The 25,476-nt window shown below is 46.6% G+C and overlaps 1 protein-coding gene across 3 annotated transcripts; it reads right to left on the reverse strand.

Moving 5' to 3' along the window:
- Positions 1 to 1,870: 1,870 nt before the first annotated feature.
- Positions 1,871 to 24,397, reverse strand: MED26 (mediator complex subunit 26). Of its 3 annotated transcripts, none has more exons than XM_054175256.1 (3): positions 24,062 to 24,397; positions 5,529 to 5,603; positions 1,871 to 4,295 (listed from the first exon to the last, which is right to left on the reverse strand). In XM_054175256.1, exons 1-3 carry the CDS (start codon positions 24,134 to 24,136, stop codon positions 2,601 to 2,603), a joined length of 1,845 nt encoding a protein of 614 aa, XP_054031231.1. In that variant the 5' UTR covers positions 24,137 to 24,397; the 3' UTR covers positions 1,871 to 2,600. The 3 variants fall into 3 exon arrangements, with proteins under 3 accessions (XP_054031231.1, XP_054031233.1, XP_054031232.1); XM_054175258.1 differs by lacking the exon at positions 24,062 to 24,397 and adding an exon at positions 16,639 to 16,653; XM_054175257.1 differs by lacking the exon at positions 24,062 to 24,397 and adding an exon at positions 16,123 to 16,266.
- Positions 24,398 to 25,476: the final 1,079 nt, after the last annotated feature.

The raw sequence follows: 25,476 nt of genomic DNA on the forward strand, positions 1-25,476 counted from the left end.
TGAACTTGTTTACAAAATTGACAAAAAAAATACCACCTTGTAAACTTATTCACATTTGTTTTTGCTCACAGAATGGGTTATACTCGCATGCTGAAATAAAGATTGTCAAGCCTCCTTTCACCCTGGAAGACATCGGAGTGAGTTGACCTTTACAGCAGAAACAAACTTGGTATGAACAAGCTTCAAAGCCTGCATCGAGTGAATTTCTTTGGGGATTTTGTCCCACCAGGGAAGGGGCTGGCTCTGGTACCTGGTGCTCCCTCAAGCAAGGCAAGCATCAGCACGGTCAGTTTGTGACCTGGCGCTATATGTGACCAGCTTCAGGCATCACCTCTCCGAGCGTGGTCCACAGAGGCCACCGATTGCATCAGAAACGTAGCAGGGGGTTCATAATGCAACACTTTGTAATTTCCTGAAATTTGCCCTCAGAAGGGCACAGACCATTCAGGGAAAGCAGGAGGAGCAGGGAGAGATCAGATGCACAATATTTTTACATGAACAAACCCCAAGCACGTTCCAATGAGCAGTTTTTCAGTCCTCCACCATCAAATCTACCTCTCTGAGCTGTGAGACAGTAAACCACACTGCTCAACTTCATCAGCCGCAGGAGGACAAAACAGGAGTAAACTGAAAATATACTTGGCAACATTTTTTGGTAACCACCGTTTCTGGTTTCAACCTCAGATTTCATCAGCAGAAGCAAATAGACATCAGTGAAGAACTGGAGACACCCACACATTTCAACAGCAGTCAGACCACAAAACCAGGAGGTCTGAACAGGAATGACTTAAATCAAACCAACTGTATTCCAGGGAATGAACCAACTTAACACATACCTGGTGAGGAACAGCCTCACCAAAGAGCTTGACTCCGCTCTCAAAGGCGGGAGAACTGCCAAGGCTCTTCAGTGTAGAAGTAAAATCCAGCACAAATGGGTTAACAGAGTTAACATCACTAAACCTAGAAACTATTTTTGGTATTGCGTCCCCTCCCCTCTTCCCCTGAACAGGAGCCCAGTGCTGGGGACTGCAGAAAACCACCAGTCCCAAATGTTAAAGCAATTCCAGTTAATAGAAACCCTTCGCTTTCTACGCTGAGCCAGACTCCCTTAGAAAGCATCTGAACAGTTAAGAATAATATATTATAAAGTTACTGAGGGAAAAAGACAACCTAGGATCTCTTTTGGACTCTGAGGTACATTAACAGCAATTGGTTTATATCAGTCTCCAGACTCTGGAATGCAACCAGAGTTAAAAAAAAAACCCCAACATAATAAATCCAACCTGTGTGAGTGAAAAACCACCAATGCACTTGGAAGACATCTTGGGTATCCCTAAGAGCCAGCTGTCTGCTGCGTCAGATGGGACCTGGCTCCCCCATGCCACTCCAATGGGGTCAGGAATCCCTCAGCTGGTCTGAACTAAGCAAACCTTGACACAACTGAGATCTGTATAAAGAATTCACAAACTGGTTTGTGCAAATTTTTTTTTTTATTTCCACATTTATATCACAATGTGTCCACTTAAAGGACCAAATAGCAAAGTTGCTCCCTTCTGCATCCCGAGAACACAGAAGTCTAGGTACTGTACATTCACTAAGGCTCTTTGTTTTTGCAAATTGCGTTTATGATGGATATCCATAAGGCAAACAATATCTAAAGGAATGGTAACAAGTATACTTCCAGCATACAAACAGGCTTCCTTTTTCCCTCTCACAGTACAGTTACAAACTTGTAGCACCCTCATTACATTTAGATTCTAGAAAAGGTGAATTTTCTTGCTCTTTTTTTGTATGTGGGTTTTTTTTTGGGGGGAGGGGGTGGGTTGTGGGGTTTTTTTTGTTGTTTTGTTTGTTTGTTTTTCTTCTTCTGAGTTTCATTTTTCTAGAAGTTTGCAGGAAGGGAAAAGGAGGGAAAATACTTGGCTGGTGGTGGTGGAATCAAAAAATATTGTTAAACATCTAGTTTTTGCAGCATTTCTCAGAGACTGGATTTAAACTGAAACCAGACTAAAAGATGTGGATGCCTATGGAATGTTGAGCTGAAGCCGGTTGCCCGGCCTGCAGTGCAACACCTGCCATTTAAACCCCAACCTCTGTACCCCCTGACTTGGAAACAAACACAATCGTGTCCAGGGATGTGATACAAATAAAACTACAGGTTTTGCACATTGTCTCTCCCATTATCTCACTGCCAAATAAAAACCCAAATCAAGTCAAATAAATAGATGCATATTTTGTTAGGGTAACTTCCACAATTTTCTCTGTACCTGCCTGTAATCAGATTCTGGCATTCAGAAAGTGCTGGAAATCCTCTTCACTTCTTGGGGACTAACACTTTTTAGAGCTGGCTCGCTATAGAGTTTTGAACTCAATTTATCAACCTTCGTATGCCTTCCTTTGCAATTGTTAGTAAACTGGTAGCAGCATTTCACAAAAGGAGAATTGAAAGGACAGAGCTGTAAGGAACCAGCTCCCTCACACCCTCTGCTCATTGGGCCTGTGTGTCCAGGACAGGAGGCTGTTTTCTCCAGCGTTAAGTGGCACGGTGTCTGCCCTCTCTGCTAACTGCGGGTGTAAAAGCATTTTTAGCACAACTGTACTCAGTCTAGGCAGACGTAAGGCAGGATGTTCAATCTACCATCATCCCCGTGTGGATCTAAGGATATGCACTGTGTCCAATCATACCAGTTACCCTGTGTGTCATAACAACCGTTCACACCTGGCCAGTTATGTTCACGTATCCTGTCGAGGTCATCACTCGTGACCTCTCTTGTGACCCCAGGCAAGTCTGTAGGTTTGCTGTTAGGAGCTAGAACATGAGTCTTTCTAGCCTCTTTTCTAGTGCTTTCCTCCTGCTTTAAATATTCAGACATGAAGTAGTGAGCTCCTGGAGTCTGTACTCCTGATGAGGACAGCAAGCTACTCTGTCTGTTTAAATATGACTGAATGATTTCATTTCTGGATAACTCTTTCCAGTTCGTTTGTTCAAAGGGGCTTTGCAGGTTGGGTTTTTGCTCCTGCTTTTCTGTTTCTGTCCTGTGCTGTTCAGTAAGTGCAGGGATTTCTACCTGCAAAGAATCTTTCTGTGTTAAAGGTTTTATCTGTCCTGTCATGTGATCAAAAGTGAGTTTTCTTTCTTTTAACCTCACTGGTTTCACACCCCCTTCTGTCACATGCCCATCCAAGTTGACTGTATAGTCTCTGGGTCGGTACCTTTTTTTCTTTTTACTGTCAGAACCTGAAGCAGCATCATCACTGTCCACTTTTGAAGTGTCCTGTGAAAAGCTCATGTGTGGTACAAGAGATTCCCCAGGATGGGAGCTGGTTTTGCAGCCGGGAGATGTGTGCTGTTGAAGTGTCCCTGCTATGTGCCTGTGCTGGCTTTCAGAAGGTACCTGCTGCTCCTGCCAGTGCTGAGATGCCTCAGGTACTGATTGCTGAGATAACTCCAGTCTCTTTGCTGGCATGGGAGGTGTCGATGGTTGCATCAAGGATGGTGGCGGTGATGGCACCTGTGCGGTATCCAAGAGCTGAGACCTTTGAGATGGACTAGGCATGGAATCCTTTGGTGAGTATGTGGTGTGCTGCCGAGCAAAAGTATCGTGCCTGACATTTCTGGGGCTAAAGGAGGAACAGCGAGGACTCTTCGGTTGGTGCAGGCCCGTGGTTTCTTCCAATTTATCATGCTGCTGAAGCACTGCAGTCTTTAATAATGAGGAAGTGCTTGAAGGTTTTACAAGTCCTGGAGAACTGGTGTGAGGTTTGACAGCATTTACTGGGATCTTATTGTGTTTATCGTTTTCACTGAGTTCTGTCCTGCTGCTCTCGGGCCCTGCGTGTAGATTTATGTCTACAGGACTGGGAAAATTTTCAGGACTACCTCCAATTCCATTTGTTGGAGGGGGTGAAGAGTTCTGTAATACTTCATGACTAGCTTTGGAGATCTTTGGGGGAAGAGGGCCCTGATGCCCATCCCTGTGTTCACCTTTCTTTTTCCGATTTCCTAGTTTCTCTGGTTTTGGAGAGTTTAGTTTCTGGATATCGTTCCTGCTCTTCAGGTCGCTGATCGGCTTTGAGCCAGCCACAGCAGGCAGCTGTGCTTCTGGCTTGCAGTTGTGAGCACCACCGTTGGCTGAGCCGGGCGGGTTCGGCAGCCCTCTTGGCACAGGGTCATTCTGGGTTACAGGTTCAATCAACTTCTGCCAATTCCGCAGCAATTTCTTGGCACGTTTGGCAAGCTCTTCATTGGATGTCTTCTTCCTCACCTCATTGATAAGCCTCCCAAGTCTCGTTTCCTGTAAGGAAAGGAAAGTAATTTTACAAACAGGTGTCACTGTAAACAACACTCTTGAGGCACATTTCTGCTTTGTAATGCTTGCCCTCAGAAACACCCAGAGAGGAACTAGCAGTAGGCCAGCTGGCCCAATGTTCTGCCACACAATATGAAACCTGCTGCAGGTTTTGAGTCACCCTGTCTTTATTCCCTGGCTAAAGCACCAGAGTTGTGACCAAAAAAAAAAATCAGAAAGGAATTCCTTTAATCAGCAAGAACCTTAAATAAAAAGACATAAGTTCAGATTCAAGAGGAAATATAACAGCCAAGGCAGAAAAGGTTACATGATGAAAGTGTAAGATATGTAAAAAGAAGCAAGATGGAAAAAACTTCCAGAAGCTTTGTCAGTCACAGCAGCACGCTGACAAAAATCTGTTTCACAACCCTGCCCAGCCAGGGCGTGCCTCCTCAGTATCTTGAAGGGGCAACAAAGACCAATTTAAACGAGCATTCCCAAAGCTCGTTCCATAAGCAGAAGAAGAGAAATGTTTGACTGCTCCTGAAGCACATTTGAAAACAAAGAATTGGTCCGCAAGTCAGAGTACTTAAGTATTAGGCACCTTGGAGGACAACACAGACCAGGCTATGAGGGAAATAGGTGATACGTATATTGGTGAGAATTAATAGCCCTTAAGGGCCAGAAATAGGAATAATTTCAATATAAAGATATGGGGGGAGGGAGGGGGACAAATCACAGCTTAGCCATAAAAACTTTTTTTGGCTGTTTCTGAGAGCATGCAGTGAGGCTGCACCTGATACACCTCGTCCCAACAACAAGACCAGGCCCTGAAACTTGCTTAATTGAGTTTAAAATTCATCTTACAGACACAGAGGAACTATATTCTTATTTTGGAGTCTTTGGTGCTTGGTGAGCAAGCACCTAAAAATGTGACCAGTGCTTCAGCAAGCAGAGTGGCATTGATGAATGGAACAGAATTAATCAGTAGCAAGTGATGATTAATTTAGTGCCCCATACAAACAGAAACTGTGCTGCACAGAATGCTGGTCTGAAATCAGAAAGAATCACTGTGCCTGCAGTGAGATGGCAGCAGCAGCACCAGAGGGACAAAAGAATATCTTAACTGCAAACTCTTTGCAAGCAATCTATTGTTTCAAGAAAAGCTCTGATGGATATCAGGCAGAGAAAGCCCTTTTATACAGACAGAAATAAAGGAATGTTTAGAGGGTGACATACCTCAAGTGCCTCTTTGGTAATGGGGTATTTCTCCAGACTGGAGATCACTTCCAGCACTGCCACCATGTTATGGATCTGCAACAAGGAAAACAAAGTCACTTTATGTTTCACCTACAGGTCTTAAGTTATCAAATGTGATTCAAGACCTTCCACTTTATAATTGCTGGAAGCATTAATCACAAAATTGTCACCACACTGTCTGGCTTTAGGGAGCTGATTGTTCAAAAAATAGGGACAAGGACACTCCACTGACCTAGTTGGAAACTGCAGAAGCTGTAACAAACGTTCTTCTGTAAAACTAAAAGAAATGTTAGCAAAAAGACCAGCACGACTCGTCAGCAGAGTTCTGAGACCCCCCACCCCAAGGTATGTTACTGTCCTGCACCCAAACTGGAAAAATGAGTGCCAAGTAGACCAAGAACAGCAACAGACCAAAAGCTGTATTTATTCCCCTAGGAACTGCTTCAGATTGACAGAAGTCACCGCCCTACAGCTTTGTTCAAAGAATCGATGGCCCCACTGCTACACATCAGAGCCCACCCACACAGCAATGAACTCCTCCGAGTTCAAGAGTGGAGGAAGCAAGTGCTGTGCCCAGTAGGTGTCCTCAGCCCATCACTGGACCAGGCAGAGTTATGGCCACAGCTCCTCCACAGCAGCAATGGCTCTAGGACTACATTTCCTCACGTGCAAGGTGGTGAGGAGTGGCTGCAGAAAACCCCATGGCACTAAACCTGCCTCAGGTTTCCTGATGGGCTTCACTGCAACCTTTACACACACACGAGTAAGGGCCATGCAAAGGCAGTCGACACAGTCTGTTGATGTGAAGCACAAGCCTGGCTGCTTTAATGACTCCTGTGAGAAACGCCTAACCACAGAGATCCAGGTTTCCATTACCTGCTGTTACGAGCACCGAAAGCAGGAATTTCTAATTCCTCTTTGTACGTAGATTTAAATGATAAGCAAAGGAAAACTTGAATCAGAGTCTCATTTATTGCTTAATTACATTTATGAGTCAACTGGACATGAACTGCATCTGAGAAAAAACTTGCAGCAAGAAGCCCTGCAGAGATCCCACATTATCCTAACGTCTTCTCAGAAGCACAATCAGGTAGCCCTACCCTACCCACCACAGTCTGCTCCAAGTGAGTAAGAACTTGCTTTTGCAGTCAATTTTACCCTTCTGATAAAATGCAGCAGGAGAATCAGGAACTGAAGTCTCTTCCTTCCAGAAAACCTTGTGCACTTACAATGTTTCTTCCACCACAGCCAGACTGCTTAAGACTGGGGATGCTTGGATCAAGCTGCCAGCAACAACAAACTCTGCTCCATTTTTAGATTTACTTTTATCAAACTGTTGTTTGAAGTCTAGATAGGGACGATCGGAACTCTTACAGGTAGTCAAACCAACCTCAGACCAAAGATGAATTCATTTGCCATGGTCTTTTCTTCACTGAACTGCAACATCTCTACAGATACTTAAAATTCTACCATCCAGTCATGTCTGCTAAAACTCTTAAACTATAAAGCAGCAGTAACATATTTTGACATATTTTAATTCTTACTATTTCACTTCAGTGCACTGCTTTTCTCTGTTGTACTCTCACGCTGTTCTAGTGCCTCGGAGGGGTGATTTAGCACCACAATTTAAGTCACACAACACCAGTGGGTTGGTTTGTTTCTAGAACCAGAGCACTCAATAGCTACTGCTCAATTCTGGGAGTTTCCAGACACACACTTTTAAACTTGCAAAACATGATACTCTCCTTCCCAACACGTACTTCAGCCTATGAATGGCCAGGGTGCAATGAGGCTCCGTGTGTCGCACACACCAATAATTGGTACAATTATTTTTGCTGTTACTGGTAATCCCCAAATATTTGTTACTTAAATGACAAACTGGTGGCAGAAAAAAATTATTAGCCTGTCAGAAGGTCAGGATGGGGAAAGTGATACCCACACAGGCCTACAGAAAGGTGAAAGCGGTCAGGGGATTTCCAGTAACAGGATTGCCTTTGTTCAATACACCCAAACACACAGAGATGGATGCCCCCAAATGCTAAATCACCTACCAGGGACCCGACTGTTCCAGGACTGATGAACTGCTACTTCACTCCCTGCTTGGAGGGACACACGGTGCCAATTACAGAAGTGAAAGCTGCCTGACACTGCTGAGTCTGTGCCAATCACGCAGCTTCGGGTAAAACACAAAACATCCCTTTCAGTCTTCACACATTTGTAACCCATTGAAAAGCTGCTGCTGCGCTGAAGCAGCCACCGCCACGAGCGCCAAGGCTCATGCTCCAGATGAGCTGCAACAAGCTCCGCATTTTGTTTCCCTTCTTTTGGACCTGCAAGGAAGCACGGTTCTTAAAAAATAAAGTACAAAGTCCAGGCAAGTATAACAACTCCACTCTTTCCCAGGAGTTCTGTGGAGCTTCCCTGTAATGCTTCACCCAAACTGAGAAGCTCATAACGAAAACTATATTCACCTATTTCAAAATAACGCAGACTGTGACATTTCTTGTGGTATAGTTAAGCACTATGACGAAACCAACATGAGCTCCCCAATATGCCTTAAATATCATTTACACAGTATGATGACACCTATTTCAGTAACAGCAGCACATCAGTATCTTTACCTTTATTGGTTTAATAAGATTAACATATTGTCACATAACTGACATCAGACTGAAGTTACAAAACCTTCCAGGACATCATCCTACTTTGAGCAGCACCAGAAATAAGAATTCACCAACACAAGCTGCTATTAAAAATGCTTATTTGCCACAGGGCAAATAGGCAAAGTAACAAGGCAGAGTAGGACACGGGAGTTTGGCAGCTCTTGCTCTCTTCAGACACTGGTCAGGAGTACAGTAGTCTAAGTCAGTGTCTCAGAACTTGCACGATTTCAGGTTTCCGTTTGTCTACTAACACTGCAACCTGCTACTATCACCCCGAAAGAAGAATTTACAAAGCAACCCCAAGAGCTTGCAGAAAACAGCTAAGAATAATCCCTATGGAAGCTCTCTAGTGCTGTTTCCACGTTGGGGAGATTGGCTGGCATGCAGACTAATTCACTCGAAAGTTTACTGGAGAACATCTGCTTTAAGTCATCTCTGGTAATCCTTCCCAGGCCAACCCTAATGACAGTCATAGAAAACAAATCTTATTTATTTCATGTAAGTCTCCTTAAGTCATTTGGCCATACCCTGGAGCTTACAACTGCTATCAGAGACCTTTGCCAAGTTAAGCACTAAATGTTTTTCCTATTGCCTTGGACAAAAATGTGGGTTTCTGAACTCTCTGGAAAGGATCAAGCAGCTTAATTTCCTTTTTTGATTGCCATCTTAATGATATTTTAGCTTTTATGAATCAAGAACAACTCAGTAACTAAGTTCAGGGTGTTTAAAAGGACAAGAAGCGTGTTTGAGAGGTTTAACATCCAGCTATTCCCTGCCTCCTTGGCCTGTAGATTTGAAAACAGCATCTACACATGAGCTGCAATCACTATTTCCACATGCCAGGGGTGAGGAAAGGCTGTGAGCACCAGCCTGCTGCGATGTGGTTTATGCTGGACCAGCACACTCCAATGTTATGCTTTGAGTCTCTATTTTTCAGACCAGTCCAGATACAAAACACAAAAGTTCCAAGTCTAACACCTTCCTTTCTTTCTCAGGACTGCCTCACCACAAAGGACAACCTGCAGCAGTCTCTCAGATACTGCTGTCTACAAACCAAATGTTAAGAGAAACACGCAACTGTAGTCACTTGAATAAAGCAATTTATTTGTTGTTCTTGGTTTTGGGTTTGTTTCTTTAAAATGCACACAATTAGACTATGAAAGATGACAAACCAGATCCAAGCTAGTAGGGACGATGTTGCTGGGACAGTTGTACAGGCCTAGAATAGGAGAAAGAGCAGCAGCTCATTCCTTGTAAAGTAAGCATCTGGGAGTAAGATGCAGGGTTACAAACAAAACTGCCATGAAACGCCTGTCTGAGGGGATTCTGGCTAGAAAGGCTCTTCTTGACTCTCTCACACCTAAAGTTCATAGGAGAGCAATAAAAGGCATCTTTTGACACAGTATCATCATCCAAAGGGTCACATCTGCAGCTTTAGAAGTTTCTAAAGGATATTTAACTTGGCTGGGTATGTCCGGAGTCACTCATTACAGATGCTTTTCTAAACCCAAGTGTAACACTGGCATCCTCCTGAACTCATGAATTACAATCATCAGCAATCTGACTCCTTCATAGGCATTTGGAAATGGACAATGCAGATCAATCAGAAGACACTGGCTTTGAGAGAATGCTCCTGTCATCATACCTCGACTGACTTCCTCAGAACATGCCATGAAGACTCATAATTTTGCTAATTTCAAATACATTTGTACCCTTTTCCCACCTGTGGTATTAAAGCAATTTCACAAGAGCAAGCAGAGAAATGGATCCACCATGGAAGACCAAACAGATCTTTCCATCCGCAGATACAAACCCAGCTCTCTAGTGCCAAGCTGGTGTTTTCTGCTGGCAGTCAGTAAGAACCACAGGATGGTCTGTACCAGGGCTCACAGGACCATTTGTACCCTTTTTCTTGACTTCCCCCCACACCTAGGGACAGCAGCATTTTACTGGATAGTTATAAAAACTGTCATATATCCACGGGCCAAGGCTATCCCTCTGTAGTTCAGGTTAATGCTCAAGAAAACTTCAGCTCCGAGTCACTACTGTTGACATTGCCAGCAAGGCAGAGCCGATTCCCAGGGAGGTAGAGCAACAGCAGTATCATGAGCCATTCCAAAGGCAGTACAACTGCCTTGGACACTTCTGGGTTTGGACTCTCCAAAAGGCTACTTCATTGCATAATAACCTGAAAAGTGGAATAAGAAGAGGAGAGAAGTCGCTCTTCATATTAGGCTTTATTTAGACATGGTGATGAAAACACAGCAGTTTGGTGTTTATTTAGCACCTCACATGGGCTGCAGTGGGTATCAGATACTAGCAATATACATCAGCAACAGTCAGCCAGAATGTCTTTTTTCAGAGACAGGCTAAACATGCAAACATTTAGAATTCAAATTACAACCTGCTGATATTTAGTTCAGTTCCCCTGCAACTGATCTATTAACACTTCCCCCTACCTCTCAGTGTGTCATGACATTGTCGCAGGACTTGGTACATGAGATACCATTCTCAGAAACAATAGACCAAGATGACCGTGTGCTGCTTTGTTCATCATTACTGAAGACATATGGAAGTCAGTTTGCAGACTTCAAATATTCACTACTACACAAAAGGCATTCTGAAAGTTGGAGGCGACCTTTAATTGTATTTAATAAAGCCAATCTTTAAACAGGAAGGTATCAATTATTTGTTCGCAAGTCATTCACTGAGTATCTTTTGCAGCAGAGAAATTCATCAGGGATTTGTGCTGCAAAACAACAGGTAGAAGAAATGCTCCTTGACTGCCAAGAGCAGCCAGAGAGGTGGCTGGGCACAGCAAGTGCTGATCCTTACCTCTGGACTTAGTTTCCAGGTTGGATTTGGAGTCAAAACAAAGTGTGTATTTTATCTGTGCTTTACTGAATGGCAAAGTACCATCATCCAGATACCCTCCCACATACACTTGACAAAAACAGTCTCACCACACAAGAGTAAGGTCAGATTCCAACAGAATTCCTCATTGTGAAGAAATAGGCAGATCTGAAATACTTGCGCAAGAGACTACACTTCACCCTTGGCCACCTTCTGGCAACAGGTACGCACAGAGGAGAGGTGCAGAGAGACTACAGCAGCCGAGAGAACAAAAGGAGCTTGCCAGCAGGAGAAACAGTTTGTGCTGACAGGTACCCCCGAGACACAGATCAAGCGGTTGGTGCATGCCATCAACATTCAGCTCCTCCCTACATGGTCCACTCCGAAGGAGCCTTCTCACCCTGGCAGAGGTCCTTGATTCAGCTGGACAAGGCAGGGGAAACCCTCAATGAAAGGAGTATCCTTCCGTGAAGTCAATTAGAAAGGAAAGAGGTAGTAACACAGATCATGGACACAAGACAGATACAGAATACATCAGTTCACAGAGCAGTGGTGGCACACTGAGGGACGTCTCCTTGCACTACAGGAAGAGGGCTTTAAGGCAAAGAGAACAGTCAACAGTGTAACACTTTTCTCCATTCATATTTATTAATCAGTAATTGGAAGGACATTCTTAACAGCAGAGTGAATAATTGTCTGTCAGCTTCAACAGTCACTAAACATTTTGTGCAGTATCCTAATTGTGCCTGTAGTGCCTCCCCCTCATTGTACACAAAGCAGAAGATTCACTGCAACATGATGCTCCACGCTTTTTTAGAATAGAACAGAACAGAATCCCACATTCCCCCCCCCAAAATAAAAAGAAAGAGCATGAAGTTGGGCCAAACCTGTCTGGGGAACATGGAACATTTATTGTTAAAATGAAGGTGAATTACGTGAAATGTGACTGCACTGGGAAAATGGGTGGCAGAAATTCAAGGTAACAGAAGAGAGGAGTGGGTACTGCTGACCAGGGCCAGGAAGTCACTGTCCCAGCAGGGCAGAAGAGCCTTCCTGGTACATACACAGCATACTGCAAGCAAGCTAATTTCAGTCTTGTTTTTCACTCAGCTGATAAGGAATAGTATAGGACTCAAATCTTGCTGGAATTACACGTTCACTTCCAGACACCACAGATCAGGAAGAACGTATACAAAAAGGAGTTCAGAGAAGAGCAGTGATGTTTGGAAAACACAGTTAACCAGAAAAAAAAGTTTAAGTTCTCAGTTCAGAGTGCTGAACAAAATAGACAGAAGAGACAAATAAAACTCATACGAAGGCTTATTTCAAGCTATTAGTCATAATGAAGAAAAGGGTGATTGACTCTTTCATGCTCACTGGCTTCATTTGTAACAAGACAAATATTGATAACCCCTTAAGACAGAACGACAGAACCAGAGAGCTACCAATGCACTCAAGTTAAGTCCTCCAGTAGTTCCCTATAGAGGTTGAAGAACAGATTAAACAAGTCTTGAAGCAGTTGCTTTATACAAGTGATGCTACTTCAGTGAAGCTGATGGGACCACATAGCTTCTTGAAGTCCCTCTTATGATCAACACCTAGGGAACAGATACTGAGCAGCAAGTAGCAGGAATACATTCATAGAATCATAGAACCAATAATGTTGGAAAAGCCCTCGGAGATCATCAAGTCCAACCTGTCACCACAGACCTCATGACTAACTAAACCATGGCACCAAGTGCCACGTCCAATCCCCTCTTGAACACCTCCAGGGACAGTGACTCCACCACCTCCCTGGGCAGCACATTCCAATGGCCAACGACTCTCTCTGTGAAGAACTTTCTTCTCACCTCCAGCCTAAACTTCCCCTGGCACAGCTTGAGACTGTGTCCTCTTGTTCTGGTGCCCATTCCCTGAGAGAAGAGACCAACCCCCACCTGGTTACAGCCTCCCTTCAGGTAGTTGTAGAGAGCATCCATTTCTATCTAGGCCAAAACAGGAATCCTAAAACATGTCCTCTTAAAGATTACAAATAGGTAATTATGAAGCAGTTAGTATTATAAAGGACCTGAAAAATCCTACACTTACAAACTGGCTGTCCCCCTGGCCCCTGCAGCCTCACTAGCCCAGTGACCGTGACTGCAGGAGCGATGCCCAAGGCTGGCCCAGCCTTCACAGGCAGCTCATCACCACTCAGGCTCTGCAGTCACTTCATGGCACTATTTCAGTCACCTCACACTGACTTGCCTCTCAACATCCCACCACCTGAGCATGTTTCTAATGCAGCACGATCCCACCAAAACGAAGCATAATAAACCAAAATTAGCCACAGAAACATTCATCCAATGTCTTCAACAACATCACAGAACAGGAAAAAAAAAATCAGGCTTAAAATGTGCCACTTCTAACTTAGCTTGGGACTAAGGAATGATTCATTCATTCAGCCACAGGTCTGTGCTTTGACTGCAGCTGTCTGGGGCAAAGAAAAGCCAACGCTGAGAGTTCATGCAGAGCAGGCGCATGGCAGCTTCCACTTCTCCTAATCCCTGTCGCTATCTACCCGCGTTACAGCACCAGCACAGACCCCCAGCTGGGCTACGAGAATGACCCTTAAAAGCACTGCCCGGACAGAATCATTCTGCAATCACCTGCTTCATCTTAATGCACTTCGGAGAACTAGTGGAGATTTAAAATTATGCAACACACATTTAAGGACGTGATGAGAACAGCTTCAAAGGGTCAAGAGCTTCCTGAAGTTCTTAAATATGTTACTCACCACATGGAATATCTGCTTAGAGCTGTTTATATCTGACTAATACAGAAAAGGGCTACTAATGTCATCACAAAACCAGCTTTTCTCTCTTTTCTTGAAAAATTAAGCCAACTTTCACTGCACTGGTGTACTTCTAACTGGAGCAGCCCCACTAGGGAAGCTTCTTAGCCGGTTCTTTAAATGATAAAGGAGGTTAAGCAAGAGCCTCTTGAATATGCTGCATTGAGGAATTTCAGAATCCATCAAGAGTGAAGCACGCTATGCTTGTGTGACTGCTCAGGAGAACCGAAGCACAGCATGCTTCTGCACAGAACCTGAGAAAAACACTCTTACCAACTGGGAAAGTTTTAAATACCAAGTCTGGAAGAAGTCACTGTACCTCTGCACAGCAGTTCCTAAAAGAATTCACATCAGCACATACCACAGAGAGGTTTTATGAACATACAAAAAAAAAATGCAATCCATTTACCCATTCCCTAGAATTGCTGATCACCAAATCCTACATAAAACGCTGCTGCAAGTCACCCATTTCCAAACAGCTCCCCACATTCTCTGAAGACTGTGCAGGTTCTCAGAGAATAGATCCTGTGAGGAAGGGGACTGCTCCCCTCTGATCATCAGTCGAGAATGCTGGGCCATTCCACTCGGTGGCACAATCATTAGCAGCTACTTGGAAACGAGAGTTTTCTACCTTTGTCTGGAAGAAAAGCCACATCCTTCCCTAGAGGAGATAAGCACAGCACCTTTCATCTCGGGGCTTATCCCTTCGAGGGCTACTTTAAGACCAGCTCCACTACAGAACAAATTTGCCAATGTGGCCATAAGAGGAAAAAAAAGAACCCAGTCTCTCATCATTTTATTTAAACACAGAACACTGGGGAAGCTGCACCTGGCACTAGTTATTTCTAACCCGGTAGCAGAAAACTTCATGATTTCCATGTAAGAAAGCCCCAGTGGTGCTCAAGTCCCTTGGGAGCCTTTGAAAGCCAGTGAAGACAATACTACACAAAGTCAAAACCCATGGAACGGTAGTGTTGAAAGGGCCATCAGATCAGCTAGTCCAAACCTTCAGCTAGTGCAGGTATGCCTAGATCAGGTTACCCAGAATCACAATGGCCAGGTGGGGTTTGCGTCTCCAGAGGAGGAGACTCCACAACCTCTCTAGGCAGCTTGCTCAAGGGCTCCAGCACCCTCACACCAAGTAAGTTTCTCCTTAAGTTCGAGTGAAACCTCCTGGATTCCAGTATGTGCCTGCTGCCCCTTGTCGTATCACTGGCCACCACTAAGAAGAGCCCAGCTGCATCCTCATGACTTCCACCATTTAGATGTTTATATACATCATCTCCTGTGTCCTCTTTTCCATCTCTCCATGCTGTTCAAGAATCAACTGCAATTTCTCCACGGACAAACTGTACTATTGAGGCACATGCATTTCTGGTACTTTCAGGATGGGACCTTAGAGAGACCTAAAAATTCCACATTCCCTCCCACGGAATTAATACACCCAGCACAAGGAGTGTGGCCTGCTGACTGTGCTACCCAGTTCCAGGAGCTCTGCTCTCTGACAGCTCACGTTACAGAAACCCAGTGCTGGTTGGTAGATGTGCTGAAAGTTTGCTCACTGAAGGCAAGCTGCACGTTTGCATCAGCACTCTGGGAAAAGCCCATGCTGCTCTCTCTCTGCAAGTGCCACACTCCTTTAAATAAAATAAACAATTTAGACCTGCAGTAGAATCATGATACTCTGCAAGGAGATTCTGCATGAGAACAGTATGTAAGAAAGCAGCTCCAAAAGTGCTGGCTGTCACTCTCAGACAAGCCTTCCACCACTGCACAACCATCTTTACAGCACCAAGTTTCAGAATATGCCCAGTTGAGTATATTGCTGAATACTAGAGACAGACTCAGACATAGGATTCCTCTCCTCCCCAGCTGCTATGTTAGAAAACCACTCCACTCAGTAAAACCAAACTAATCACCTTTTACTTCCAGGGGTTCCTCTACAGACATTTCCACCACTGACCGGGCATGCTGAAAATTGTATTCTTGGGTATTCACAATCCCACTCAAGCACACACCACTGCCCTGTGAAAGCCATGCCCCAGAAAACGCTGACACGCTGTGAAATTTAGCAGATTATGCCTCAAATTAAAGCAATATGCTGGCTCTTAAATATTGTTCTAAAGGCTGAAAGCATGAATTACCTGCAGAAAGAAGAATTTCGCTGTTAGAAGACTGAATAAACAAACCTACATCTCCATTAAAATGAATGCGATGTGCTTACCTTTACCTTCAGTATTTCTCCAAGGACCAAGTGGCTAAGTGAGGCCATAACACACCACATCACAGAGTGTGGAAGTTATCACCAAGCCCCAAATGGGTGAGGCAAGATAGCAGTAACATGTTATCAGCCAAAACAGATGGGGAGGTGGGGGGTGTATTTATTATACTGACATTAATGTGAACGCCAAATCCAATACATAGGAGTAATGATGCGTTAGAAGAAATGCTGCTTAATTAACACCAAATTTCTGCAGCAGGCAGAATAGATTCCTCCTTTCCTGAAACTTTTGTGGTTCCTGAGAAAAACCTCCACTTGTCAACCTTAACAGCTCCTTGAAGAAACTGGAAAAGGCTCCCCTTCCTCAGAGTGCTTTGGCTGTTCTGAAACCACTTTGATGAGGAGCCAAAGGTGCCAGAATGACAGTGTTGTTGTGTCATCTGGCCACAGCAAAAATCGTCAAGAAAGGCAACAACGCATCCCTTACACACGCCTAAACTGGGCTCATCCTCAACTCACCGCACAAACCTCTAACAAATGACAGATTGGAGCTTCCCTCCTAAGCCCAGCCTCATGAAACACAGGCTGAGCTGAAATGCTTCGTATTTTCCACAGGACAGATTGGGTCGCTCCCAGCTCAGGAGCTTTGTTCTCTGGGAAGTTTGTTTCAGCAGTGCTCTCCTGCCAGGTTGCACATCCCGCATCAGTGTCTTTTCCACACTGGTTCATGGTGACTGTTGGAGATTATCTGTGACAGAAGAACTATACATAAAAAGTTGGTTCTTCCCTTCAGTAAATGGCTTCATCTCAATGTGTGAGATGGGTTATTTCAAACCTCACAGCACTTCCTCCCTCTGGCACTCTAAGTGTTCATTCCCCAACAAGATTCCACACTGTAGCATGTGCAGACAGCTTCTTGCTGCAAAGTTTTATCACGTGTATTAAAAATGCCTGATCCCCTTTAATGAAACAACCTGACAGGCGGAGGGAGGGATGGATGGATGAATGGATGGAGCTGCTCCACAGTAGCTTGAGCTTGGTACCACTTGCGGCTGTCACTACCACACTGTCACCTTTCCCCACCACACACTGCTCTGTGCCCAAACCACCACCTCCCCAAGCCCATAAGGAGCCAGGGCACAGAAAGAGGCACCAGAGGGCACCTTCCAGGTAGGGTTTGGCCAGGTTTGCTCCTTGGCTGGCCTGGCACAAGGGAGAGAACAGGAATGTGCAGCTTTAGGTGGGGAATTGGATGGGGACCACAGCAGCTCTCCTAGTGGGTGTGGCTCCCTTGGCAGTTTCAGCTGGTACATGTTTAAGCCAAATCAATTCAGTTTTTGTCTGTCTGGAACATGAGCTACACAGGCTTTAGTGAAAGGTGATACACTCTCAGAGCCACAAAACTAGCAAAGAGCATCCTCCTGGCTATCCATAAAGTTTCCCAGAGTTTACCCAGGAAGACCTGCCGAGCTGTCCCAATACTGCATCAGCACAAGCACAGGAGCAATCCCCAGACATCCCCGAACCACACAGGTGACAGTGAGAATAATGCCTCCACAAACAAACCCCAACCATAAAGCCTCCACATAGTCCCATACCAGCCTGAAAAGGCATCAGGGAAGTACAATGAAGCCAGCAAACAAAACTCCACCTCTTACCTTCTGTATTTAAACACTTTACCACCAAATTCTGGTGACACACCTGTTTGTGGAGCTCCAGAAGTTTTATCAGGCAATTGAGCTACATGAAAAACTACTTGGGGAAAAAAAATAAAATACATTGTCTTTAAACCCTGATCAATTCCCAAGTTCAGTTCACCCAATGATCCTGCAAACTGCTGCAGCAGCAGACGAAATGGGTGTGTGGCAGGAATAAGAGGTGGGTGTTAGTGAAATTGTCCCTGCTGCTGAAACAAACACTCAGATTACAGCTAGGAGAAAATGACTCCTGCCGCCATCACCCCTACAACCTGCCCAAGGAATTAACAACAGAAAGGCACTTTAGCATTTCCCTTGCTCTGACCCAAACACCAGCTACTTTTGTTTGCTCAGAATTGTCTTAAGCAGCCACAACCATTGTAAAGTTCTCACTCCTGCAGAGGGGTACTGTGCATGTGAAAAGTTTTACGTCTCCTCTCACAGAGGAACAGGCCCAGGATTAACCAGACGAGGGCTAACAGACTGGAAGAACTCAGTACCTGTGTAAGCACCACAGGCACTGCTGGAATATACTCCCACCAAGCCAAAAAAGCTGTTTTGGAAAGAGGTGGATGGCAAAACTCCAAAGAAGGCCAAGAAACCAACTACACTACCGCTCTCAATCTGGTGAATGAATGCAAGCATATTCAATAGTTTACAAGGCAGAGCACCAAAAGCAGCAGCCACCCTCTTTTAAGGGTGTTTAGACTGATGAAGAACCTGAATGCAATGCAACTTAGTGCAACAGGCCCAAACTTTCACATGGAAGCCAGGACTGACCTGATAATGACACTTCAGACTCTACACACCAAGAAATGCCACGACCACCTGCATGTTTCACCACACACCTGAAGCACAACCTCGATGCACAAAACATGACATTGCTTGAACCAAGACAACCTACAATAAGGAAATAAGGTGAGAGGTACTACAGGCTCCAGTCCTTGCACACTGCAGCCTCCTCAAAACTGCTAAGCTTATTAAGGCCTCACAGAAAAGGATCAAGCTAAAGCAAAAGCCATGCCTAGTCTACTTTCACCCACACATAGCAGTTCCCTGCAACCAAAGAAGTCACCAAGACCCTCCTGAAGCGAATCACCACTGTTGTCCTCCACGCTCTACCTTTCTGTTACTACAGCAGCATCTGACACCTCTGCACCTGTTTCACACCCAGTTCTCAAATGCACATTTACCACTGCTGATCCAGGCTTTTGCTTCTAGGACTTTGGTAAAGCAGTCAATACAGAAACCAGCCACGGAAGCATCTTCAGCTGCAGCTCAGGCATTAACTGGTAGATTATCCCAAGCCAACACGCTGCTTACTAAGACAGGGAACAATTTATCATTAATAATTCAGATCATGGACCTCTCTGGAAGGTCTGAGCAGCAAGGCCAGATGAGATACTGCAGGAATGGCAGCCTGACTTACAATCACTTCCAAGCACACTGCGAGCATACTATGGCTTGTTACTCAAACCAAAGCTGGGTTTGCAGTGTGGAGAGCCATTAATGGCTAATAATTAAATTACTGCCCAATATTTACAATAAGGGACAGATTGCTGCATATTCAGGATGAGAAACCATTTAATTTCAAGCACAACTCTTAACTCTTGCCAGTTGGAAACACGAGGCAAAACCAAACAGGCCCCACTATTCCTGACAGCAGGTAATAAATTCCCCAAAGAGCACAGAGCAGAATCTAACAAGGTAAAGGTGTTCTGCTGGGTGGAAGAGGAGGTTTCTAAGCACACTGAATCCAAAGGGAAAAGCATCACTCCCCCAGAAACAAGGAATATCTCCTCTGTAAGACCTCAGGCAACCGCTGCAGTAAAGTTTTGGACACCCTTTGCCACTTACTGTTTCTACATGATTCTTCCAGGAAAAGGATTTTCCTACAACAGACTTGAATCAGCCATCATTGTGAGTGATGCCACTGAAGTCCTACTTCCCTCCAGCACAAGTCTTGGTACGTCCTCCCTAACACACTAGCTTTGGAAGGAAGATCATGTTGATAGCTAGTGCTTAAGTCCTGCAGCAGAAGAAGCTTGTCCATATGTTTTTCCAGAGGAAAAAAAAGAATAAATGAAGATACAATGCCAGACATCCCAGTGGGCTCCCAAGATGAGGCAACTATTTAAAAATAGCTTATTTCTTATAGGTCTCCTTTGAAATAGAGGTTACCTGTGTAAATTCTGACCTAAGTGTGGGAAACCAAGTTATAAATACATTCTGCAGCAGCTACTGGGGTAAGGCTCAAGCACTGAGCACGTGTGTGCAATTAACACATCTTTCTGGAGCCAGCAGTTCAAACAAAGATGAACAGTCAGCACAGAAGATGACTTCTCACAGCAAGCAGGTTCTGAAAGCTTGGGGACCAGATTATTTTGACCAGTTTAACTCAATGCAGGTAGAGAAACATTCTCTTCATTTTGTTTAAGGCAGGAGCTCAGAGTTAATCAAGAACTGTAGGTCCCACAAAGACCCTTACAGCCACACCACAATGAATATACACAGCTTGTATTAGAACATGTATCAGTGAAGCTTATATTCACAGCACCCTGCAGCAAGGCACTGCAGAGAATCACATCATCCCACTTCCTCAGTCTCATAAACTGGACTAGTTTTGACACACTTGGAACACTAGTTTTCACCCTCTCCAGAAGCACACACGCATACACACACTGACAATTACATTGAAAAGCCTGAGTGAAATCCAGGCCTCAAAGCTTGTCTGTCCTGATCACAAGGAAGTCCACCACAATAATGAATACTTTTAAGTTTTGGATGCAACCACTTTCTTCAGAAGATTCCAAAAGCCAGAAGAAAGCAGCCAGAGTCTCCTGTGAGCCGCCACGAGCACAGCAGCTTGTGCTGCAGGAACGCATCGGGATACGTGATGTGCTTACCCAGCTGCCCAAGCGATTCACTGCAGAATCTGCTTTTAAGCATGTCTAAGGTGTAAGTTTTCCTTCTCTTTGTGGAAGTGTCACAACAGGTAGTTGTATGATTGTTTGCCAAGTCACCCAGAAATGTCTGAGACCTCTGTGGGCACAACTGTCCACTACACCACTTCTGCTCTCTTTCCAAGGAATCGAATAAACCAGGTTGGAAGAGACCTTCGAGATCATCATGTCCAACCTATCATCCAACACCACCCAAACAACTAAACCATGCAACCAAGCATCCTGTCAAGCCTCGCCCTGAACACCCCCAGCGACGGCGACCCCACCACCTCCTCAGGCAGCCCATTCCAATGGGCAATCACTCTCTCTGTGTAAAACTTCCTCCTAACCTCCAGCCTAAACCTTCCCTGATGCAGCCTGAGACTATGTCCTCTTGTTCTGGTACTGGTTGCCTGGGAGAAGAGACCAACATCTGCCTCACTACAACCCCCCTTCAGGGAGTTGCAGAGAGCAATAAGGTCACCCTGAGTCTCCTCCTCTCCAGGCTAAGCAACCCCAGCTCCCTCAATCTCTCCTCATAGGGCTTGTGCTCCAAGCCCCTCACCAACCTTGTTGCCCTTCTCTGGACAAGCTCCAGCAAGCCAACCTCCTTCCTAAACTGAGGGGCCCAGAACTGGACACAGTACTTGAGGTGCGGCCTAACCAGTGCAGTGTACAGGGGCAGAATGACCTCCCTGCTCCTGCTGGCCACACTGTTCCTGATGCAGGCCAGGATGCCATTGGCCCTTCTGGCTGCCTGGGCACACTGCAGGCTCATGTTCAGCCTACCATCGACCAGCACCCCCAGGTCCCTCTCTGCCTGACTGCTCTCCAGCCACTCTGACCCCAGCCTGTAGCTCTGCATGGGGTTGCTGTGGCCAATGTGCAGAACCCGGCACTTGGATGTGTTCAATCTCATGCCGTTGGACTCTGCCCATCTGCCCAGCCTGTCGAGGTCCCTCTGCAGAGCCTCTCTACTCTCCAGCAGATCAACTCCTGCCCCCAGCTTGGTGTCGTCAGCAAATTTACTGCTGATGGACTCAATGCCCTCATCCAGATCATCAATAAAGATGTTACAGAGCATGGGGCCCAGCACTGATCCCTGGGGCACACCACTGGTGACTGGCTGCCAGCTGGCTGTGGCACCATTCACCACCACTCTCTGGGCTCAGCCTCCAGCCAGTTCCTAACCCATCGCAGTGTGCTCCCATCCAAGCCATGGGCTGACAGCTTGGCCAGGAGTTTGCTGTGGGGGACGGTTCAAAGGAAGGTTCAAATGGAAGACAGCCATCTGCCTGCAGGCATCTCTGAACAATGAACTGATTTTTCTGCCACCAATTCTTGCCCTGGACAAGTATGTAACATATATTAGTCCTAAACATATGAGACTACTGACCTGTGGAAAGCTCAGCAGAGCTCTGGCAGCTGTGTGATTATTTCTGGTCCCCTCATCACAACCCCATCGTGACAGGTTCACAACATAATGTAACTTTAATGTGCAGAGAAAGAGAAAAGCATCCGTCACATTTATTGGCCATTGGAATGTGTTGCCCAGGGAGGTGGTGGAGTCACCATCACTGGAGATGTTTAAGAGGAGACTGGATGAGGCACTTGGTGCCATGGTTTAGTTGATCAGATGGTGTTGGGTGATAGGTTGGACTCGATGATGTCAAAGGTCTTTTCCAACCTGGTTAATTCTATTCTAGTCTATTTCCTGGCTTAATTCAGCACAGCCACAGCATTTTACAAAGGAACATCAGAATGAGAGTAACTCTTCCTACTGACAGTTCTGAAGTTTAATAAAATTCTAACAGATCTGTGATTTCTTTTAAGTAGGTTGAAACTTGGTCTAACACAAAGTGAAAAATTTGAAGCCACAAAGAGAACTCAGCAAACAAAATCCATGAAGCACACTGATGTTTCAGCCAGACACACATTAAAATAGCACAAACTGAAACAACTTAGGCACTAAAAGCTCACAATTACCATTGTAAGCCACTACTGTTACCTGACTGTGTAACATCACAGCTCATGACAAAGGTACACCACAGGGGCTTACTGAAGAAGTTACAAGGTCAGGGTGATTTTTTCTTACTTCTCATGTCACACACATGCCACTCCAGAATGTTTCTACGTGGCAATAATTTTATTAGCTAATATAAGACCTCATTAGAAGTCCATTACAAAAAAATCACTTTTTCAGACAAAAGCAGGTACAACCTTAATAGAATCAAAACACCACTTCACATTGCCAGCCTCCTAGAGTAACACACATACAAGTGTGTTCAGCCTGAGGTGCCCACAGCTGTCCCACAAACTGCAGATGGCCAAGACAAATCCACCTTTGCATCCTGCTGTGGTGACTGTTGGTCTAAGACTGAAAAAGCTGACAGATTGCAGGCTCTGCACTCCTCTCACAGTAATAAACACCTAAGCAGAAAACTGCTTTAACGTGCCAAGCCCACCCCCCCACCAGCTTAAAAGGAGTAAACGATGTTTCAGGTAAGTGCCATTTCCACATTAAGGAGAAATATACGCCAACTTCTGTGCTTACACTGCATCGCAGAGGCAGCAGATAAGCTCATTAGCGTGCTACAGTAAAGGGTAACAGCAAAGACCGAGGCTGCTCACTGCTGGAGCAGCCCCAGATCTCTGAGGCCACCGTCGAAGCCCTCCCGACGTCCACGGAATCCGAGGTACCTACCCCACGGCAGGGCTAGAGGCGGCCACAGGGGCCGAGGAACAGGTGGGCGCCCCGGAAGGTCCCAGCAAGCTGCGGCGGAGCCCGGCCCAGAGCCCCCTGCAGGCCGCGCCCGAGCCGCGGCCTGGCGTCGGGAGGCCGCCGGGCCGCACACCGCATGGCCGGGCAGCGCTAACCGGGACCCTGGGTGCCGTGCGGCGGCGGGAGGCGGCACGGCGAGGGGGCGGACACAGTCCCCTGGCAAGAAGGGATAAGCCTCCGATGCCACCGCCGGGGCGGCCCCGCGGTCCCAACTCCGGGGAGCGGGCGGCGAACCGCCGTTGGCACTGGGACCCCGGGTGGGCAGGACACCGAGAAGCTCCCCACTACCGCCCGTAGTGGAGGCCTCCGGTGCCGGAGAAGGAGCCCGGCTGCAGCTGCGGTCCCGGCGGGAGGCGAGGCGGCGGCGGACGCGTGGCCCCAGCGGCCCCTCAGACGGCGACGGGGAACGGCGGGACGAGTGTCCCGGACGGGTAGTTAGTTACAGGGGGGGTGCCGCGGCGGCGGCCCGCGTCTCCGCACTACCGGTACGGGAGCCTTGGGGCCCGGTGGGCCGTACTCACGTTGCTCTGCGGGTCGATGGCCTGCAGCAGCCGGTCCCTGATCTGCTGCGGGGAGGGGGCCGGAGCCGCTGTCATTGCCTGGGCGAAGCGGGGCGGCTGCGGCCGGGGCGGGCGGGCGGCGCGGCCAGGCCGGGCCGGGCCGGGGCGGCGGCTCCTCACTCGCCGGCGGCGGCCTCTTCTGGGAGCCGGAGTCGCATGTTCGCTCCCCGCGGGGCGGGGACAGCGGTGGTCGAAAAGGGGCGCGTTGGGAACCACGACGGCGCCACCGGGCCAGGCCAGACCGTTCCGCTCGGGGCCAAACTCAACTGTGGGCAGGAGCCAGCCCCGCGCAGGGCACCCTGGGACACGCCCGACGCCGTAGCGAGCGGCGCGCCCCTGACGTCACGCCGCACAGTGACGTCACGGCAATCGCACCGGCGGGCCCGGAGCGCGCCTGCGCACTTGGCTCAGCGGGGACGCGCTTGCGCTGAGAGGGTGTGGTGAACGCTGAGCGGGGCGGCGGGGGCGGCACTCCGGGGAGAGCACCGAGCCCCGGAGCCTGGTCCGGCGGGGAGAGCACCGAGTCCTGCGTCCCCGCCGAGCGCCAGCACCCCGAGCGCTCCGGCTGCTGCCGGCCACCAGCGCTGCTGCGGGGCAGTCTGGGCGAGGGGCGGTCCGGAACGGCTGGTGGAACCGAATCTCGTGGGCAGAGAAGGTCTGAGAAAATAAGTATCGGAAATAAACCATCGCGACTCAGATTGCATGGACGGAAGGCAGGACCTCACTTTCTCAGTGTTTTTGGATAAAGACACTTCTGGGCATTACCTGGAAAGGGCTAATCTTACACAACATGAATAAATGGTTCTTGGTACAGACATACTTACCTTGTCACATTTCTTATCCCCTTGATTCAGAGGAAAGTACAAGTCAAATACCAAGAAGGTTTTGATAAGCTTAGAATGACAAAATGGACTGGGTACCTAAGCAGCTGTAACAAGGCAAAAGGTTTCCTACATCACCCTGGCCAAATGACCAGCCCAGCATTTAAACCTTCCAAAGCCTTTAATAGCTCAAAACTAACCCTTTTCAAAGCACCTGCTTGGCAGCTGCATCACAACTTTTACAATTTTGAGCAATTGTAATCTTGAGGTGACAGCATGCTGCAAGCCACACCATCTACTTAAGAGTGATAAAATTGTCATTATTTCTGTATCAGTAGAGCGTGATCATCCTGTTTCTTTTGCTGTGTTCAGTGTTGCTCAGAAAGCAGACTTGGATCCACACAGCATCAGCCATTTTTCCCAACAAGAATAAAATCCTCAAGTCAGAAGCCAAGCCCGAGCACCATGGTGACAAGTCCACGGGCCTCTCATGCATTATGCACAGCTGGTGATGGCTATTTTCACCCCTCCCCTTTACCCTGGCAGGGAGATTTG

Source organism: Dryobates pubescens, chromosome 31 (assembly GCF_014839835.1).
Source record: "Dryobates pubescens isolate bDryPub1 chromosome 31, bDryPub1.pri, whole genome shotgun sequence".
NCBI lineage: Eukaryota > Metazoa > Chordata > Aves > Piciformes > Picidae > Dryobates > Dryobates pubescens.

Bases quoted from the DNA above. Each gene is read 5' to 3' on its own strand.
- MED26 (XM_054175256.1), bottom strand. From the start codon at position 24,136: ATGACAGCGGCTCCGGCCCCCTCCCCGCAGCAGATCAGGGACCGGCTG. The intron at 5,604-24,061 runs GTGAGTACGGCC...TCCTTGTTGCAG, and splicing joins CCATCGACCCGCAGAGCAAC to ATCCATAACATGGTGGCAGT. The intron at 4,296-5,528 runs GTATGTCACCCT...CTTTCCTTACAG, and splicing joins TTACCAAAGAGGCACTTGAG to GAAACGAGACTTGGGAGGCT.